This window comes from Palaemon carinicauda, chromosome 44, assembly GCF_036898095.1.
Source record: "Palaemon carinicauda isolate YSFRI2023 chromosome 44, ASM3689809v2, whole genome shotgun sequence".
In the NCBI taxonomy this organism is placed as follows: Eukaryota; Metazoa; Arthropoda; class Malacostraca; order Decapoda; family Palaemonidae; genus Palaemon; species Palaemon carinicauda.
This window is the reverse complement of record NC_090768.1, coordinates 8897903-8920402: the sequence shown is the minus strand read 5'-3', so window position 1 is coordinate 8920402 and position 22500 is coordinate 8897903. Positions and strand designations below refer to the sequence as shown.

At 34.4% G+C, this 22500-nt stretch overlaps 1 protein-coding gene across 3 annotated transcripts in view; it reads right to left on the bottom strand.

Annotated features, from left to right (window-relative positions):
• The window catches only part of LOC137634570 (uncharacterized), a 183448-nt gene that overhangs the window by 109461 nt on the left and 51487 nt on the right, over positions 1-22500 (bottom strand). For all 3 annotated transcript variants that reach the window (XM_068367032.1, XM_068367031.1, XM_068367033.1), the window contains exon 2: positions 2769-2936. In XM_068367032.1, the coding sequence (XP_068223133.1) occupies positions 2769-2909 (141 nt within the window). In that variant the 5' untranslated portion in view covers positions 2910-2936. The remainder of the gene's footprint in view (positions 1-2768; positions 2937-22500) is intronic.

The window sequence follows — 22500 nt, the reverse complement described above, 5'->3', positions numbered from 1 at the left end:
GCGTCATAAAAAAGGAAATGAGATGTTCTGATCTAGAACACACAACTTGTATCTTTTATCTCTCCCAAGATTATTAATAGGCCTATCATACAGAGACTGTCTTTTAGTCATTTTTTACATTTTCATAAAAAATAAGGACAATACATTGGCAATATACTGTATAAAAAAAAATCCAAAATCCTTATCATTTCTGTAATCATGCCCCTAAAATCGACATAAAAAAAGGGATATAGAAACTGACATTTGAACTTCATTTCACGCGAGCAACCCTCTTGCTACCTGGTTGCGAACGGAGGGTCAATTTCTTGGAAGCATAGAAGCAACGTAAAAAAAGTTATTTTATACCGTGATGGAATCTGTACCTTTCGTAGAAATGTTGGCAGTTCATTATAATAGCTTTGATGGCGCCATTTCTTGTGATAACATAGGTAGTCAGAGAGAGAGAGAGAGAGAGAGAGAGAGAGAGAGAGAGAGAGAGAGAGAGAGAGAGATTTATGCATTAAAGATAAGCGCTTTATCGAGTTTTTAGTTTTAAATTACCTTCGGTAAAGAATGATAACCTTACTAACAGGAGAAATAGCACACCACAAAAAAATTGAAAAAAACAACTCTGAAAAAAAAGCAGGAGTGAGAAAGAGCGCCCAAAGATAATGGAATAACGTTGTCCGGGGGATAATGACGACTTCAAACAGAGAGAACCATCACAAAAAAGAAGCGAGGTAAGAAACATTACTGGCACCATGGGAAAAGACGACAATACAAGCGTAAATTTGAACTAAGAAAACGGAATGGCAAAAAGCGATCAATAACGTACCAGAGTAAACAGGAAACGCATAAAACAAGGAAGGTTTTAGGAAATGCAAACCACCGAGGAATTACGGTTTTTCAGGGAACGGGAATGACATCAAAAATTGCTGAGTGGAGGCGCACGCAAACAAAATGCTGATTATCTTTTCAGGTGGGCAGGAAATAAAAAGGAAACAATTTCATTTGAACACGTTTTTCGTATTCTGCAAATTCATTACTATTACGCTAAAATGAGCCTTACTTTATTGCCTTATTCTATGTTTGGGTTCCCCCAGGTCCCTCAGTGTGAGGCACCTCGTGTATCCACCATAGAGTTGCTTATGCATCTTCCGGTGTATTTTGCATCTTCCAGTCTTGGATGGTCTGGGATGTATCTTAGGTGAGAGAGAGAGAGAGAGAGAGAGAGAGAGAGAGAGAGAGAGAGAGAGAGAGAGAGAGAGAGAGAGAGAGAGAGAGAGAGTTAATATGCAGTCCTCTACTTCAAATCGCATAAATTAGTGAATGATATGGCTTGTATAATATGTTGATTCCTGGTTTGTTAGTCATCGTAAAACAAACTGGCCATCTAGGCTATTTTTCTACAATCTAAAAGCATTTAACTACACATACGATTGCTCAGATGCTCAGACTAATCCATGTTTTTATCTTCAGGAAAAAAGGCTTCAGATACACTGACTTTCATAAGAAAAATTACAATTTCTTAAGAAGTCCCGATTTACACTCAAAATATTTGGATGTCATGTTTTAAACAAACGAATTTCGAGGATCCGACCTTATTACGATATTACTAGAAATGCTTTCATTGGACCAAATAAAGCATGCCATAACTTTGATTGCTTGTGAAAAATATTTCTATGAAAAAATAAAGCAACATTTCATATTGTATTTTCACAATGTCGAATGAGATATATCATGGATTAATGTCTCCACCTTACGTAAATTTCATCTCTTTACATTTAAAGAGTTCAAGGATTATTTTTCCTCTTCATAAATGCAATATTATTTTCATTTCAACATGGCTTAATATAAACGCAAGAAACTGGGAGGAGCTCTTGAACGAAGGAGGGTTTATAAAATAGCTACTTAAAAACAATCAATTAAAACTATAATTTGTTATTTACAAAGGGAGTGACTGTCCTGCAGTTACTGGGATGGATTAGGCGTTTACAGTGGTAGAATCATCTTTTCAGTTTGACAAAAAAGATAAATAAATAAAATAATAAAGGAAATAAAATCCAGTTTCGTAATTTAAGTATTTTAAAAACGTCGATGATTTAAGTCATGATAAAACAAAATCATTAAAGGAAAGAAAAAACTAACATAGTAACGTTAGACATTGGAAAGTGTATGTACCTGACAAAACTAAGAACAAAATTATCATTATAACGTAATGAATTAACACCAAGTAAGCTAAATTGCTCCTATCGATGAACAATACATTAATAAAGCAGTAGATATAAAAAAAACTCACGATAATAAACATAATCAACACAATATACTGTTTATACTGAATCTCTGTAACTCTTGTACCAACCGTGTGTCACACAATCGTACATAGTTCATTTTGTGTATATATTATGCTTGTATCTTTGCTCTTCCCTCGCACTAAAAAGAACCAGATTAAACATGTCTGCTTTTCTCCACTGTAACAGTGCCGATTTTTGAACATGAAAATTCTTGTTGCTTTGAGATTTTGTATATGAAGGAAAGGGTTTTACAATAAACTTACTCAGTTGCTTTCATCCTGTCTTTGAGTCGCAACCTTCTCTAGGCCCGTCACACTCTGTAGAGTCGAGGTCTATAACCACATCCCATCTTGACCCCACCTGACGCTGGTACTTTTCACTCAAACATAAATAACCAACTCAAAATCCTCTAATCATTACTATTAGCATTTTAATGAAGTTTCCTCCATATCCAAAATATGGAAATCAGAGGAACAGTTGTAAACAATGGCTTACCTCATCCGTATGGTTGACATTGACGCCTTCCCTCAGGAGAGCCTGGACCTTAACGATGTCGCCCTTGGCAGATGCGAGTCTTAGGGATTCCCCCTCAGAGCCTCTGCTAAGGGCAGCAGCTGTTGGAGACACGACTACCATTACGAAGAAGGCCTCTTGTTACATGTCCTGGCGAAAGAAATTATAATTATGTTAAATTTTGCCATCTCCCCCATATGATAAAGACCAATTGTTTGTGTGTGTATATGTTACAGTCAATATCTAAATCCAGGCAATTTGTAAAGTGACTGAACTTTTCAGGCAATATGTGAATTGCCTGGTTCACCCTGTCAATTTACAAATCAGCTAAAAATAGCAGACAATTTATAAATTGACTAAAATTCCAATGGATTTTCTTGGCATATTGACTGAAATGAACCCCGGTATGGATATTCTGTCAGTTTACCTATTGAAACTTTGTGTGCTGTTGTCTGGGTAGTATATTATTGTGCGTGTATGAAAGACTAGTACTTACACACAAAGTATGGCGTGTTCTGAGGAAGCATTTTTCTTTTACTAGAAATAGATGTTGAAGTAAAACTCTGATTCTTTTAAAATTACGGCTGCTTAAAATTTAATACTAGAGTCTGATAGAGGAACTCAAAGTAGCATCATCTGCAAAAAGATAAATTGAATCGGCAGTATTACATCCTAGGAAATTATGATGTTCTTTAGTGTGTTGGCGTTGAAAAGACGAAATGATAAAAGTCAAGAACCTGTTTATTTTGTGCAAATTGATGATAAGTTGGACACAAGAAAACGTATTCATATTACTATGTGACATGGTGAAAGAGATAAAATAGTCATTGCTTTATTAAGATATGCAAATGTTACTCGAGATACTGTAGGACTGTTCAAATCTTTGAGTTCAGTGTCAAAAGAAACGGAAAAGATTTACGACCAATTTTGTCAAATCAGGTGGATCTTGTTGACATGCAGTCTTGTATGAAAGGTAAATATAAGTGGATAATGTTGTATCAAGATCACCTAAAAAAAGTCTTGCTTATTTTGTCCCTTAACTTCCAAAAGGGCCGCTGATGATGCATTCCAACAAATGGACATAATTTTAATGTTTGGGCGATCTCAAATTCTTGAAAGCAATAATGGCAGTAAATTTACAACATTTGACATTTCGGAACTTAAACTTCTTTGACCAGACTTGTTAATGTTTCATGGTAAACCAATGCATATTCAGTGTCCGGGATCAGTTGAAGGCCTTAATTGTGATAAAAAACAGCACACAAAGTTTCAATAGGTAAACTGACAGAATATCCATACCGGGGTTCATTCCAGTCAATATGCCAAGAAAATCTATTAGAATTTTAGTCAATTTATAAATTGTCTGCAATTTTTAGCTGATTTGTAAATTGACAGGGTGAACCAGGCAATTCACATATTGCCTGAAAAGTTCAGTCACTTTACAAATTGCCTGGATTTAGATATTGACCGTAACATCTATATATATATATATATATATATATATATATATATATATATATATATATATATATATACATATATATACATATATATATATATATATATATATTATATACAATATATATATATATATATATATATATATATATATATATATATATATCCGGTCACGGCCACTCTCCCATCCCTCAGGTAGGGGAGAGTAGTAATCATACCCTTGTGTGTGTGTGTTGCGGGGGGGGGGGGGGTCGTGTGCATGTGTGTGTATCCATCTAAACATTTCACCGTTGTTTTGCCGGGTCGCGTACACTAGTATGAAACAATGGAACAAAGCAGGCCTACATTATTGAAATTCAATCAAGAGGATTTGGGATATATGGCTAGTTCCCTATAGAAAAGTAAGAGGACGGACATGTCACCAGAGATCCAAAGTTTCTCAAAAAGGTAAGTAAATATGTGAGAACAATTTAAGAATCACCAACCAACTCCTTCTCCGTTTGTCTGTCTGTCTGTCTCATTCTCCTAGCCCCACGTAGCTCCCCCGATAAACCCGTTTTGTCAGATTAAGTTCTTAAAAACGTTCGTATTTTCTTCCCTGACTGCGCAAATTTCAAGCATGCTCTTGATCAGGTGATAAAAATCTGACTTTTTTTTTCTATTAAATTCCCATGGTAAACAACAACGAGTTTATTCGCTAGAGTTAATTAGAGCATAGGAAAAAAAAAACCGTTTCCAGCTGTAAGGGTGAGACAAAGTTTGCGAGAATATATTTTGTCTTATAAATTAAAAATACTCAGGCAGATTATTATCATATGATTTACAAAAGCTAAGCGAGATGTTGATGAAGAGTACATTCTCATAAGGAAATAAGAATGCAAATATCCACCTAATCCCTGGAAAATAAGCAAAAATTTAATGCTCAAAATTATCAGATCGATATTTTCCGGATGCTGTGCGATTCTATACATATTTCAGAACAAAACAGTCATATATACAGATTATCACGGTTCCCAACAGCACGTGGTATTATTATTATTATTATTATTATTATTATTATTATTATTATTATTAGCCAAGCTACAACCTTAGTTGGAAAAGCAAGATGCTATAAGCCCAAGGGCTCCAACAGGGAAAATAGCCCAATGAGGAAAGAAAATAAGGAAATAAATAAATGATGAGAATAAATTAACAATATATCATTCTAAAAACAGTAACAGCGTCAAAACAGATATGTCCTATATAAACTATTAACAACGTCAAAAACAGATATGTCATATATAAACTATAAAAAGACTCATGTCAGCCTGGTCAACATAAAAACATTTGCTCCAACTTTGAACTTTTGAAGTTCTACTGATTCAACTATCCGATTAGGAAGATCATTCCACAACTTGGTAACAGCTGGAATAAAGCTTCTAGAATACTGTGTAGTATTGAGTCTCATGATGGAGAAGGCCTGGCTATTAGAATTAACGGCCTGCCTAGTATTACGAACATGATAGAATTGTACAGGGAGATCTGAATGTAAAGGATGGTCAAGTTTTAAGGGAGTATTCTCTTAACCTCCATCTTGGAGTCGAATCGAGTCAATTATATGTTTGAATTCGCTAATTATTTGCACAGATGGAGTCTTTTAAAGGTTTAAAAAGGATGCTCATGAACTTCAGAGGCAAGGAACAGTGACATTGCCGTATCAAGCAGGAGAATGCCCTAGAGACTGACCTCATATACATATGATCAGCGCCCAAGTCTCCTCTCCACCCAAGCTAGGACTAAGGAGGTTCACAGAATGGCTGCTCATGACTCCCCCAAACATCCCACCCTTAGCTCACAAGGACGGTGAGGTTGAAGACACTATTAGAAACTATCGAGCTTGAGCAGGAATCAAACCCCAGTTTGGCAATCACCTGTCAATGACGTTACCACATGGGCCACAACAACTCCTAAAAAAAATTTTTGGAATCATTACGCACAACAAGCTGGGACAGTTCAACAAACTACCTGTTGGTCTATGAAACTGATTTAATTAATTGTGGGCCATTCTCATAAACAGAAAGTTCTTAACGGTTTTTATCTTATTAATTTCGATGATTTTCAGTATTTAAAGACATGCAATGACGTCACTGCCAACTATGGAGTTATTTTTGAAGAGAAAGTGACTAAAGACCCTTTATAGTAATGTACTGAAAAAAAACTTGTTTTTTTATTTACATAAAAAGCAAAGATAAAGAAATTCTATACCTTGAATTTTCTCGCGTATTGATAGGAGAGCTATAAAAATTCTCTCTCTCTCTCTCTCTCTCTCTCTCTCTCTCTCTCTCTCTCTCTCTCTCTCTCAAACCACATCTCTTCCAAGAAGCAATAAAACTAAACAGCGAGAGGAAAATTGAAAAGAGAAAATGGCGCCGGTGCGATAACCATAACCATTCCCAAAACACCAGAGCGCCATTCACACGGGTTTATGTTCAATCCCTTTGATAAAAGAAAATGTTTCAGCAAACTAGAAATAATCCGGGCGTATCCTCGCAGGAACTGGGCGAGATAAGGTCCCATGTGACCTTTCGAGTGGGGCCCCTTACATATACCGGCGGCGTTCTCGACGAACGTGTCTCACAGCTAGAGGTGTCGTCTGTCAGATTGCAATGTTGTCATATATGTCTTTGCTTTTGAGGACATTATTATGCGACGCGTTGCTCCCTTTAGTAAGTAAAAACTGCTTTCAAAATATGTTTAACAATATTATGTCAACATTATTTAGGAAACTTATCAACAATTTGGTGTGAATCACGATAAGGATGAACATAGACTTGTTTATATTCTATTTAAAAGACAACAAAAGCAATCTGGATACATAAACCATTTGCATACTTAAAGCTTTTACAAAGAAATATGTTTGGATGTGTCATAGAGTACATTTTTGCATGGAACATGAATCTGTCTGAAGAGAAGATGACTTCCATTGAACCATTACTTAAGCAGCCTTGGTTCTGGGGGATCATGCTCTATGTCATAATGTCTGAACAGCAGCCATGAACTGTCACAGACTCTGACCTACGGCGTTAGATCAGCTAGACCAGAAACTGAAAAGGACAGATTTGGGAGTAAACGGAGGAGAATTGAACACAACCAGTGAAACTGGGCTCATGTTTTCAACTGACATAAACTGCGACCGACGTTTGGTTTTTTTTTTTTTTAGAATTAAAATAGGTTTTGTGTTAGCACAGGCTCATGATTTTAGCCCAAAAGACTCACTTAGTGTGTGTAAGATCTGCAAAATCATCAAAGTTTATTTATATTTCAACCAAAATTCTATTTATAGAAATAAACAATCTGCAAAACCATCGAAGTTTATTCATATTTCAACCAAAATTCTATTTATAGAAATAAACAATCTGCAAAACCATCGAAGTTTATTCATATTTCAACCAAAATTCTATTTATAGAAATAAACAATCTGCAAAACCATCGAAGTTTATTCATATTTCAACCAAAATTCTATTTATAGAAATAAACAATCTGCAAAACCATCGAAGTTTATTCATATTTCAACCAAAATTCTATTTATAGAAATAAACAATCTGCAAAACCATCGAAGTTTATTCATATTTCAACCAAAATTCTATTTATAGAAATAAACAATCTGCAAAACCATCGAAGTTTATTCATATTTCAACCAAAATTCTATTTATAGAAATAAACAATCTGCAAAACCATCGAAGTTTATTCATATTTCAACCAAAATTCTATTTATAGAAATAAACAATCTGCAAAACCATCGAAGTTTATTCATATTTCAACCAAAATTCTATTTATAGAAATAAACAATCTGCAAAACCATCGAAGTTTATTCATATTTCAACCAAAATTCTATTTATAGAAATAAACAATCTGCAAAACCATCGAAGTTTATTCATATTTCAACCAAAATTCTATTTATAGACATAAACAATCTGCAAAACCATCCAAGTTTATTTATATTTCAACCAAAATTCTATTTATAGAAATAAACAATCTTACAACATTATACGGATAATCGATTGATATTAAATACAAGGCTCAAAACTACCAAGACTACTGACATCCGTCATTAGATGATATTACATTTACTGCTATGCGAATGTAAATCAACATCACTATCTTTTAAACTATAATACGAAATAAAGAATTAGTATTTAGTGGTTAATGAAACTGTAGTTATCGAAGAACAATTGTGATACTTTTCAAAATTTTAAATAAAATCTATGACATATTTTGCACTGCATTACATTATTATAGAAATTAATCATATATGCAGTATATATATATATATATATATACATATATATATATATATATATATATATCATAAACATTACACACACGCGCGCGCGCACACACACATATATATATATATATATATATATGTGTGTGTGTGTGTGTATGTGTGTGTGCGTTTGTGTGAGCACGCGTGCCAAGAACTCCGGTAAATTTATGGCAACATAAATGACATATTAAATTATGAAAGATACCTCACACAAATACGGCAATTAATAAGGAATAACTTACATAAATCAATCAAACCAAAACAAATGATTAGGTAAAAACAATTCTAAATCTTAAAAGATCCCAGCTCAATCCCATGTTTTTGAGGCAGTGCGTTTCTCGATCCCTTTTGAAACCTTATATCTCAGTCTCTTTCAATAATGTACAGGTTTATGAGCCATCAAATCTCTCAGCATTATTGTAAGGTTCAGTTAGTCTCTTCATGAAGCCCCTCCCCCCCCCCCCTCCCAAAAAAAAAATATTAGAGACTGGATCGTAAATCATACGTAAGCTACGAACTGAACGCACCTGACACCCCCCTGTCATCCACTACCCAGAGCCCCCCCCCCCCCACTACAACGCCACAAAAGGAGAGAGAGAGAGAGAGAGAGAGAGAGAGAGACTTGCTTATTCTACCACTTTCTGTCATTTCTACATATAATATGTCTGATTACTGTACTGCTTTCGTATCATTGTTTCCTATTGCTTAAGCAGCATATAAATTTGTAACTTATCTAATGAAAAAAAAAAAAACTGTCACTAACCAAAGCTTCTGAGAAGGAATTCTTATAATGCTTGAACACCAAAATATCTATCTTAGATGCTGTTTGTAATTTATAATGATAATCAGGTAACCCGTCCAAAAATGAATAAGCAAAAAGAAGAAAAAACTGGAACATGAAAACCCAACACTATAGCGTTTCTTGTTAAGAAATCCCGAGAGCTCTCTATAAATCACTGACGCATGACTACTGTCCGGGGTACGAAAAGCCAGATCGTAAATCGTATTCGCCGTCTACTTGTTATTCCTTTCTATGAGATCAAACAATTATACTTTTAAAACTTTTCCAAAGGCAATTCGACTCATCTCCACCCTTCTCACGTACGGCATTCTCCGGTGTCAAACGACTCTGGCATGGAAATGTAATGAATTCCAACATGAAGCTTCTTAGTCTGACAGTAAGAATGAATTATATAGGCTCATAAGCCTAGAGGTCTTAAAATGGTAATGGAGAAACTGGGAATTAGCGATTATGCTCAATAATAAATGACGTGTATCAAATACATATTATAATATTACTTATGCTTCGACGAGGTCCAATTCTTAAAACAAAAAATAGTATGATTTTTATCTATTCTAATAAATAATCAAAACTCAGAAAAATTGAAAAAGGGAAGTATCTTACTGCTGCTGCATGAATGAAATTGGTTAGAAAAAGCCATAAAATGAATTGTTGGAATAATAAGCCAAATAAACTCAAGAATCAAGGATTAGTGAGGAAAAGCGGAGTAAAACCAATTCAAATAGACTTGAAAATACGTAGAGGCAGAAATAGTACAGGACTTTATTTCAAATAAATTTCAGCTTAAACACTTGAACTGCAATATCAACAACGTCTCTCTCTCTCTCTCTCTCTCTCTCTCTCTCTCTCTCTCTCTCCCGAAGTAACACCAACCACTGGGCACAAGAAACAGGAAAAATTGAGGGGGAATTCCATTGAGAGAAATGACGCTGACTGCAGAGCTCTGAGAAAAAAAAATCTATTCTTTGCAACGTGATAAAAAAAACTCAATTATTTGAAAACTTATTGGAAATACTACTTTAAAAGAATAAAAATAAGCTTTCTTGATTTCATTCAAGTATTAACACATAAAAAAATGCTTCCGAAATAGGTAATTTTCATACACATGAAACTGCATTTTTACCTTGGCGAGTTTATATTGCAAGTAATATACTCGCAGGACACATGAACGTTAGTGCCCTGGTATTTATCACGCTCTAAAGGATATTCTATAGACCTTGGTATTTAAATCAGTTATTCTAGCTTCTTTATATTTTCCCGTTTTCCCGATATGGACAAGGACCCTACCAGGAGCCACCTATAGTTATTTTATTTTTTAATGAGGCGCATTTGCACCGACTCGCAGCGGTGCCTTTTTAGCTCGGAAAAGTTTCCTGATCGCTGAATGGTTAGAAATATTTTGTCAAACCAATCAATGATCAGGAAACTTTTCCGAGCTAAAAGGGCACCGCTGCGAGTCGGTGCAAATCTGCCTCGCTAAAAAAAAATTGACTATAGAGTCTCTAAGTGGATACTGGACCCCACAATAGACCAAATTAAACACACACTTCCTAACAGAATAGCAGGTACCGAAGGCCAAATTAAAAGAAAAAAGACGAAACCCAATGGAAATAAAAGTAACATAGAAGTAAATGAAATCATGTCTCGCATTTTCACTTTTTAAGTGGTCCAGTTACTCGCTTAATGAGTTTTTGTTCTCCCAATTACACGATTCTCGATAAGAATCAACCTTGCAGAACAAAGAACTCATGCCCAAAATACCGGAAGCCTTTTCCTCCTCTCAACTGTGAAAGAAGACGAAAACAGATTGCCAAATTCAAAGCAATACTTTGAATCTTTAGAGTGGACCAATATTAAGGTGTTTCTAAGGAAATCATAAAAGATGGCCAAGTCATTGGTAATGCTATACTGATATATGGTATTTACGATATACATACTTAGGCATTGTTACACTAAAAATTCGAATATGAAATCTCATGTTATAAGATTTGAAAATCAGTTTTTAATTACAAAAAAATTATGTGCTACAGAATAAATTTAACGCGTGAACTTCGATATTTCAATATATGATGGAAAAATATCAAGTATTATTAGACAGTACATTTAACTTGAGAGAGAGAGAGAGAGAGAGAGAGAGAGAGAGAGAGAGAGAGAGAGTGTGTAAGTAACTTTGAAACAGATGCGTTTTTTAATGAGGAGTGTTTTTGTGTGTAAACCCGTTTGTCGCTATAAATAAAAATTAATTCTTAAAAACAATATCTTTCATTCTAACTGTCTATCGTGAAGAAAATTCAATGACTGTAAAGCAGAGGGCAAGAACAGTAATGAACATACCAAGAAATAAGTTTTTCAGGAAATTGAGAAAAACATCCTAAACTAATTTTCTACAAGAAAATGGAAACAGATAATTGAGAAACGTGGACTAAACTGGCAGGATGAATATATAAACACTATAAATATATATATATATATATATATATATGAAGTCTTACTCCAATTTTTATTTTTTTTTTTAAATTCAATTAAGCAAGCATATAAATAAAGATATAATTCAGATCATCAATGACTAATTACAAAATGCGTTAATATCAATATATTCCACATTTACATTTCGTTTATTTCTAAACATTTTGCAGAATGGATGTATCCAATAAAAGATAAGCTTACCAACAACAGAAACGTTAATACCATCCGTGTATTTTCTCTTGGAAAAACTTCCTATGAAAAACTAATCATGGAGAAAAAACTTCCACCTATATTCCTGGAAATCCAGTAAATTCTTCAGGGGATCAAAAAATCATAAATTCGAAATGCACAAAATATCAATATGAAATTCAATAAGGGCGTTTACCACGAAAGCGGCAACTTAAGTAAAGACCTAATGTCCCAAGATCATAATGTATGAGGACCAATAAATCATTTTTCTAGTTGGAAAAAGTTCGGCGTTTAGTTACAAGCCAAAATGAAAATATAAATCCTAAATTTCCATTTGATTTATTCTATTTTAATACATCACAAACGGAGTAAGGATACAGGGGATAAATATGAATAAAATCATTATTATCAGTATATATATATATATATATATATAGAGAGAGAGAGAGAGAGAGAGAGAGAGAGAGAGAGAGAGAGAGGCATCTGATGCTGGAGTAACGATAGCCGCGTCAATGCCTTTTATTTGGAATAGTTATATAATATTTCTGTCTGTCTATCCCTTAGTCACCATCTCAAGATTTAACCAACAAAAGTTGGCTGCTGACAATTCACTATTCACGCCAACTGAGGCTTTTATTATTATTATTATTATTATTATTATTATTATTATTATTATTATTATTATTATTATTATTATTATTATTATTATTATTATTATTATTATTATTATTATTATGAAGCATCCCCGTACATTCCCTACCATCGTCCGATTCACAGATCGAAAGATAGAGGGTCCCATTGTAAGGGCACCGAGAAACTCTCAAACTAGCCACAAGAACCAGTTATTAAGAGAGAGAGAGAGAGAGAGAGAGAGAGAGAGAGAGAGAGAGAGAGAAATTCCTGATGGTTTTACATATCACATCCAATTATCTTCCTCATGAAAAGGACATTGTTTATTCCTAATACATCCAGACCTTTGAATTGTTCATTAAAATAACATGAGCCATTAACAGGCTCGTGGTTAAATTCGACAATGAAAAACCGCCAATTAAGATGTTTACTAAAATCGCGCGAAGTGTCCTTCGATTATTTTGCTTAGATAACAATAATAAATTTAATGACTCATTTACGTCTATACAGTATTTTCTTCACGAAGGTTAAATGCACAATTTACCTTAAGATACAGTCACTAGAAATGTATTATTTTAATGTGACAGAAATATTAAAAAAAGTAACATAAAAACAATGTCACATAATAGTCAAATATCTATTTATCACGAATATATTGAATTTTGATGGACGTTAAAATGCATGTTACAACGACAAGGTCGTGAAGGTTGCACTCGTTTGATGATGTGTAACACATTACTTCTGAAAAGCTGATAATCAGTTATGCTACTTTAAAAGTTATCTTCTTCCCTAAAATAAACTCACCACCCATTCAATAAAGATTACTAAGAACTGAAACAGATTCTTCTACTACTACCAATAGAAAACAATAAAAAAATATATCACGAAGGATAAAACAATAACATAAGTTATAACGAACACTGCTATTATAGAAACAATAAAAATGAATCTATTTCTCCACGAGAACAGTTTGCCTTGTCTTCTCTCATTTCTAATGACGGTCAAAAACCAAGACGAACAATTGGATCTCACTGATAACCCAGATGAAAAGGCCCTGATCGCCTTCGTGTCTGCCCCTTAAACCGATTAGGAATCTAATGCCATTTTCCTTGACTTAATCTCCGGAGAAGGATTTCAAAAAGGCGTTAAGTCTGTCTTTGGTCCCTAAGGAAAGAGGATCAAAAGTCAGAACATTGGATCAGAGAGAGAGAGAGAGAGAGAGAGAGAGAGAGAGAGAGAGAGGTCTGCCATATGAATAGGTCTTTTTAATCCGTTTCATCTCCCCTACATGATAGATAAAGAGCAAGCATCTGGCTATGTATGTGATATATATGTGCATATATATATATTTATATATATACATATACAGTACATATATATACTGTATATATATATATATATATATGTGTGTGTGTGTGTGTGTGTGTGTGTATATATATATAGTGAACATAGCAAACAATTTTAGGGAAATGGCAGCCACTGCCAGGTTTACAAAGAAAAATATAATGATTATTTACCATGCGATTTTCCATAAACTTATAATAGGCCTTCTATATATATTTTAATTGTTGAAAAGTTTAATAAGAAAATGAAAAATAAAATCCCCAAGAATGATAATTAAGCACAAAAGAGCTGTTTGATTTTGTCAGCTTTCCAGCCAAGTCATGAACGAGACCGCCAAACCACTTCACTTTTGCATAAACACGAATCAACTAACAAAATGTCCTAAGGACTTCATCCACTTTTAACACAAATAAAAGGTAGCAACTCCAACAGTTCAAGCTGTACAATTTTAAGAGCTAATGAAGGAAACCACCCAAGCAGCTCATTTTTGCCACTTTACTATAGATCAGAGATACTGAACACAATTGTGCAACACTTCCAAAGAAGAGACGGACGTCATGGGATCAGCTACTTAGTAGATCAGACCTATGAGGTCGGACGATTCTTAAGGCACAGAATTCGGTACCAAAATGACACACACACGAAATTGCACTGGACAGAAAACGGCTTGGAAAATGACCGCTCTGCACTGAATGGCAAAGAAGTAATCTCTTGCATGCTAGTTCTGTTGATGGAAGGGAAGGCGGGACTACAATAAGAGGTGTTGCAGATTGCAAGACACGAAACCCTCTCCGACTATAAGAATAACTCGCGAGATTCTGAAAATGAAATATTTTGAATAGAGAATTCTGCCATGGACTGACCGTAACATCCATCTGGTTGAATCTGTTTATGGGAAGATGCTCTAAACTAAAGTTTGGAACACAATATGCCAAAGAAAAGAAGAGAGAGAGAGAGAGAGAGAGAGAGAGAGAGAGAGAGAGAGAGAGAACCGATAAACTCAAGGTTCTTTATTATCCTTAACTAATATAAATGAAAATAAAGTAGATTTACAAATAAACCTATCACAGAAAATTTTTCGCAAATATCAAAAGTAAAATATTGTGCCTCCCCAAGAGGAAAATATCATAAGGACCACGTAGAGAATGATTACACGAAGCAAGAACAGTACTTGGAAGAGGCAGAATGCTATGAAAGGGATAATAAGAGGTCGCTGGTCACGACCTCGCATAGGAAATGTCTATGAAATTCAGGGGATCAATTTGCGCATGGGAATTTCCACTCCCCTTCGAGCAAAAACTTTCGCAACATGGAAATATGTAATTTTTATTATTCGCTCGCAAATTTTCTCGTAACATTTTCGAGCAGTAAAAAAAAAAACAATATAAAACACAGGACCTTATTATGATTACATAGACGATTAGCTTTCTCTCAACAATTTATCAACTTAACCGAAAAATACTGAATCAATAAGTTAAAAGATTATTTGGTGTAAAAATAGGTAAAAGAGAATATTTTTTTCACACGTAGCAGGCGATTTACAATGGTTATGTTCAAGATTTACAAATAGACTTTAGACTCTGGTTATGAAGAGGCACTCGAACAGGAAAATACCAAAAGGATAACTTCACTTTTGTATAATAATGGGTTAGAGTGCATTTTGTTTATATGGTGCCCAACGATAAGGTCCTCTTATTATCAAAGTCTGAAGAAGAAGAAGAAGAAGAAAAAGAAGGAGGAGGAGGAGGAGGAGGAGGAGGAGGGGGTTTGACTCTTCAGGAAGCAATCGACCCAACGCTCCGAGAATTATTGGCTTGGGTATAGCAAAGTCTAAAGAGAGGTAGATCTTGGAATATATGACTTATGTGAAGAGGATCCTCAACGAACGATAAAGTTGGTCGAGGGGGAAGGATGCTGTCCTTCAAAGCACGTATTCAAGAAACTCAACGACGCCTTATGACAAGTTTGGCATTTAATCTATTCCTTTCCTCTATTTTAGATGTATGATTTCCAAACAAGTTAAATTGCAATATCCACAGTAATGATATATTAAAGAAATTTGATTTCGCTATCTACGGGCAAACTTGAAAAATAAAGTTGTAAAGGAGAATGAAAGGAAAAACAAACTTCTTTGGAATCCCAAAAAGTAACTTGTGATTATTCTTTACAAATTTCTATAATAGTAAAGTTACAAGATATGTATCGATAGTTGCAAAAATATGAGATATCATAAAAGGGGGGAATTGCAAGTTGACAGAGATAAGGAAGAAGAAGAAAAGATTGGATGAGAAAACCAAGTGAGGAATTATTCAAGTCATCAACAGAAGTATATTTATATCAGTTAAGCAAACGGCTTTTAAAGAAATTCAAACGAGAAAGAAAGGCCATATGGAAGAAGTTTGGCCAACAGACTTCTGAAAAGCTACTTTTTTCAAAGACCGAACAAAATATTACCAGAAATCGCGCAGAGGCAATGATTATGTACGGCTAGGAAATATTTTATTGTATACTTTATTTAACGGAGTAACTATTCTCGATTTAAACAAAAAATGCACATATTGTAGCTATACAAGTATGTTGTTCTGTCGTCTTATTGCTTAGTCATGGATAATAAGCAACTTATAACAACTTAATCTAACCTTTAAATTGTGCTACCTATTTTGCCTTTTGCTTCTGACTTCGGTTTCGCAAAATCTGAGAATTCCCCTTATAATTTAATCTGTTTTTTCTGGGTCCAAGGATTGTATTTGCAAAATTCTTGTTAGGCGAATCAAGTTTTGTCGCTAATAAGGCCACCCGATGTTGTTTGGTTACTAGATCATTAACATTATACAACTGTTTAGGGAGGAAGAAAACAATTTACGATTAATTGGATGTAAGGGAGGTGAAATTGTTTTACGAAAACAAAATTAGAGTAGTGTACGGGCTCACAATTCTACAGAAATGTTGTGAAGAATTTGATCATTTGACGCGTTCCTTCTGCTCAGCTGTACTCTTAATGCCTCAGTGTACTTAGTCACAATAAAAATACAGATCATAGGTAATTATGATACTTTAACAAAAACCCATGCGGCTGGCATGCTAGCACATCCATGTACTGCTTGCCAAAACCGAGGAGCAATGAGATAATGTTTATTTGCGAGCCATGGTGGAGCAAAGACCATGTGAGTGGCGACCACTCACGATGCGTCTGGGCGGAGCATGTTAAAGATTTTGACATACACCCAGTCGCAGCCAATGTCTTATCCTGAAAGTCAAACAAGTAAATACGTTAACTCTTAGGAGTCAACGTAATTTTATTCAATGCTAAAAGTCCAAGTAACTATGAATATAAAAAGGCAACAACGTTCATCATTTTGAGTTAAAGCAACGAAATCATATCCAAGGGACCAAAATAACTCTCTTGTCTCGATTCCCTTCGTGTAGGCGGAAAAAACCTGAAAGTCACACTTGGTTAACACTCCAGCGTCCAATGAAAAGTGCTCGATTAAGATTCGTACCTAAAATGGAGAGGTAAAAATGCTTTTGGAACTAATGACAAAGGTGCAAGGTTAATTGGGGAATTCCTTCTTAGCTGAAAATAGATTAGAAAAACAGGGCACAGCCCATGCACTATGAAGTGCATCTTGAGTCTTGAATGGTCACGATTTGTGGCTTAACGTCATTCTTGGCAGATTTACCAACAGCAATAATAATAATAATAATAATAATAATAATAATAATAAGAAGAAGAAGAAGAAGAAGAAGAAGAATAATGATAATAGTAACAATAATACTAATAATAATAATTATTATCCATTGTTACAGTTGAAGATGACAAATGCGATCATTATTGATACTATTGATATATTAATACTACTTAATAATTCTAACTATCGTTGTTACGATTATCATTATTATCATATCTATAAATTTCGAGGGTTGAAAATGAGCTGGATTATAACCTACTCTCGTAATACATTACAAAATTAGCTAACTATGAAGGTTGAGAGTTCTTTCGATTATAACGCTGGAGTATAACCGCCGGGTTAATATAATGTTGCGTATCTTAACCACTCTTGGTAAATAGCTCCAACCAGATTAATCATCTTCTCAAATCGCTCGCTTGCGACAACAACGTCATAACTCAAAAAAATATATTTTTGAGTTATCCATATAGACATATTAATCTTCAAATGCTGATTTTTTTGGCAAAAGAGTCATAATTGTAGCTAAAAAATTGATCACTAGAGGTGCTAAATGTCCTAACGACATAACATAATATGTGAGTGTTTTAATTGATTAAAATGGCTCTCCTGAAAAATAGCTATTTTTGAGTTATGACGACGTTGTCGCAAACGAGCGAAATATGACAAGTTGAAGCCGAAGCGATGTTTTTGGTATCTGGGCTAACGTCAGTACTTAATGGTTTCAGTTATCCTTTCTTGACATATAAATTCAGGAAACAATGTGTCGATTTTACTCACTCTCTCTCTCTCTCTCTCTCTCTCTCTCTCTCTCTCTCTCTAAAACATGCTTACTTAGCTTTGCATGTTTTAAATCCTACTTTTAGTTAGTTTCGCATGTAAGTTATATTATTAGTGTTTCAATTTGGAAAGGACAAGACAAAAGACACTTGCTTACTTAAATAAATTCTTAAAAGTATCCATCCACCAATGGCCAGTATCACAACACTAACTTATTTCTAGTTGAAAACCGCTAAAACTGCAAAATACGAAGAAAAATGAAAACCTGAAAATCTTATTTTTAAATCCTACCTCAATAGCACCAATTTATTCTCTGTTTTGACGGATAGCAATACTACGGCTGTCTATTTACCTGTCCTTTTGGCTGTCTGTCAATATGTTTATCTTTAATTTTATTTATGCAGAAATGCCGAGCTGCGCAAAAAATGCTTATGGCACGACTGGTCGGTCATTTACGTAGGTGAAAAGAGTAAATATTCATGAATTTGTTTACGTAATTTGAATTAGCTTGAGTGAGATAAATAGAAACTGATAGACAGACAAATGTGCAAATAGAGAGAGAGAGAGAGAGAGAGAGAGAGAGAGAGAGAGAGAGAGATTCATCGGTACGTAGAACGTCGTAAATCAAACCTTGTATCATATGTCTCTTGAAATCACTGTTTACATAACATGTGAGTGAAGTAGCTAGCCTGCTGCGCCAGTATCTCTCTCTCTCTCTCTCTCTCTCTCTCTCTCTCTCAGCTTAAGGTCATTCACTTTCTGTTTCATGCAAGTCACTTTATCAAGTGAGGTGGTGTATAAGCTTCATTGAGAAGTTGAGAGGAAAACAAGAGACGGGAAGAAGGGGCGCCGGTACCTGAGAGAGAGAGAGAGAGAGAGAGAGAGAGAGAGAGAGAGAGAAAACATACTACAAATAATATCTCCACTATCTATATATTAAGAGCAAGTGTCTGGATCTCTCTCTCTCTCTCTCTCTCTCTCTATATATATATATATATATATACATATATATATATATATTTATATATATATATATATATACATACATATATATAATATAGTCTATATATAAATATATACATATTTCTTTCCGGTCACGCCAAGCCGCATTACTAGACACATAACTAATCGGTCTCTCTCTATCCCTCGGGTAGGGGGAAAGAAGTACTCATACCCGGATGAGAGGGAGGTGAGTGTGCATATCTATCTAAATATTTAGCAGTCATTTTTGACGGGTCGCGTATGCTAGTTATGGTAGAGCTTAACAATATTCGGATTGTAAGGATCTCTCTCTCTCTCTCTCTCTCTCTCTCTCAAAGAAATCCGGTTTTAATGCACCATCTCTCTCTCAAAGTAATTTGGTTTTAATGTACCTTCTCTCTCTCTCTCTCTCTCTCTCTCTCTCTCTCTCTCAAAGTAATCCAGTTTTAATGCACCTCTCTCTCTCTCTCTCTCTCTCTCTCTCTCTCTCTCTCAAAAGTACTTCGATCTATATACACCTACTAATCCTATCCTCCATATAACTAATGAAGTACAACCATTACAACATCAGAGGCAATTGCTCAATGAATAAACACATGAGGCCGTAACTTCTTCAAGAAAATGTCACGGGATCGGCAATGACACCACCTTTCACTTACACCTGCCACCTGTCGTTTTTAAAATTAATTTCACACCAAAATTAAGCTTTGATCGTGATGAAGCTTTTTTTATGCTTTGCTTCAGCGTAACAGAGCAAGTGGCTGTAACTCATAAATGATGTTATAACTATGCATTAATCTTTGTTTTCAAAACCTGTCTATGGAAAGAAATCATAATGTATATGTTTAATTTCATTTACAAGTTATATCTGAAAAAATTTGAACATTTTTACAAGCAACTCTACCAATCCTTGCAACATCTAAATATCAATTATCAAGTATTTAAACTTTTTTTTTTATTGAATCCTTATCCCACGATGATCTCTAAAGTAAAAATCTACAGACTAATTTTGTAAGAAACACCAAAGATATCTTCTTTCTAGGTTTTATATTTCTATTTTCAAAATTTATATTTGTAAAAGATGAATATGAAAACCCAGTATAAAAATATAGATGTTTTATGACAATACATAACTTGCTTCACATCTTGTAATTCGCAGCAGTATTCAAGACCAATGTAATGATACCCACGCATCAGAATATAAATATTTGACAACTACTCAGCAATGACCAAAACACAATTGGTGCTCTATTAAAGGTATTTCTGGGTGCGTGTCAGGGCTGGGCTCAAAAAAAAATGCGACTAAACCCAAAGTATTGCTTCTAGATTTCAAGTTTAGCTTGTTAAGGAAACCTGTTCACTTTACTGTAAATGATAAAGAATGCACACCTTTACACAGACTTCTAAGCAAATGCACGCGGAAGGAAGCTCATCAATTGAATTCAATTTACACCCGGTACTGAATTGCTTAAAAGTTCAGTAGCAACAACGACTGATCAATGAAGCATTTACTGTTTCTTTACGAATCTTCTTAAACTCAAATTGTGTACTTGCATATAAATTATCGGAATTTAAATTTAGAATATCCCGAGTAGGTTTTGTCCTACTAATTACCCTTATTTCTATCGACGCTAAAGTTTGAAATATTTATCATTAAAGGAATTTACCAGTGGGTCAGTGATTCCGTGGGGAACGAGAGGAAAACATGAATTGAAATAAAAAATAAAAAATTAGAATCAAGGGTTTTAATAATAAAATTACCCTCAATGTACACTGTATATGCGTATATATGTAAATACATATATATATACACACACACACACATATATATACATATATATATATATATATATATACATATATACTCTTAGAGAGAGAGAGAGAGAGAGAGAGAGAGAGAGAGAGAGAGAGAGAGAGAGAGAGAGAGAGAGAGAGAGAGAGAGAGCAGAATGGTTTACAACACTGTCCTCGTCAGTGAAGGGAACCCCTGAGAACATGTAACTAATTCAAATAATTTAAATCTAAAATAAAATAAAAATGAAAATTCCTTAGAATAGATTACAAAAAAAAAAAAGTAAAAAAATCAAGAAACATATTTCAATCGGCACAAAACATAGCTTGAAATTGCAATCAAAAGAAACATACTGAACTTGCGGAAGTCAATGATCATATGTTACAATTATTCGTGCTAGCTATTGCGCTTCATCCGAATAAGGTAAAAAAATGTTTATGGATTATGAATTTCTGGCCATAAAGTGGAAAAATGCCTTTTAGAATTACCTTCTTGAACTTTAGCGAAACGGAATAGTAGAAAATAAGATTCAAAATCATCAGTAAAACGAATTTTCTTAAATTACTTTTTCGGCCTATTTCTTTTTAACCTTTTAACGTTCTTATCTCAATAAAACTGACTTCTTCGAAATGACTTTCTGAACCCTGACGAATCTGCTTTATGGAACATTACTTCCTTGAACCTAAATCAAACTGTCTTTGAAAATTGCTTGAGGTTCGATGAGACACACGTTGAAAATTACTTTCTTGAACCCATATGAAACAGACACTTCCTTGAGGCTCTAATAAACTGAACCTGGAAAATATTATCTTGAACCTCAAAAGAAATAAAAATAAAGTTTCTTTCTTTGACATAAGGAATACGAAATGACACATAACTTGAAGAGATCAACAATACTGCCATGTTCTAAAATTTTGATATACTGTCAAACAATGGCAGTCATCAGGGAGCCCCAAGTTTATTCTTTTTCAACTTTTAGCGGCCTACACTCCGTCCAGCGCATTCCTTTGCCCAAATTGTCGCTGGACGCCCAGCTCTTGTCACAGGAGGACCTCACACCAAACGGGTTCTAAACCTGTTCATGGTAATTGTGGTTGGAGTGGTTTCACTCGGCAGAAACAGATAAAAGGTCATTGAAAATTCAGAATAAAAAAAATCTTTATCGCCAGTATCTATTAATAGTGAGACCCTTCAGGACAAAGAGGTCTTCGTTCCCTATAATCAAGTAAGTTAAATGGTCTATGCAAATACCAGTGATTGATACTGCGTTGATTTATTCA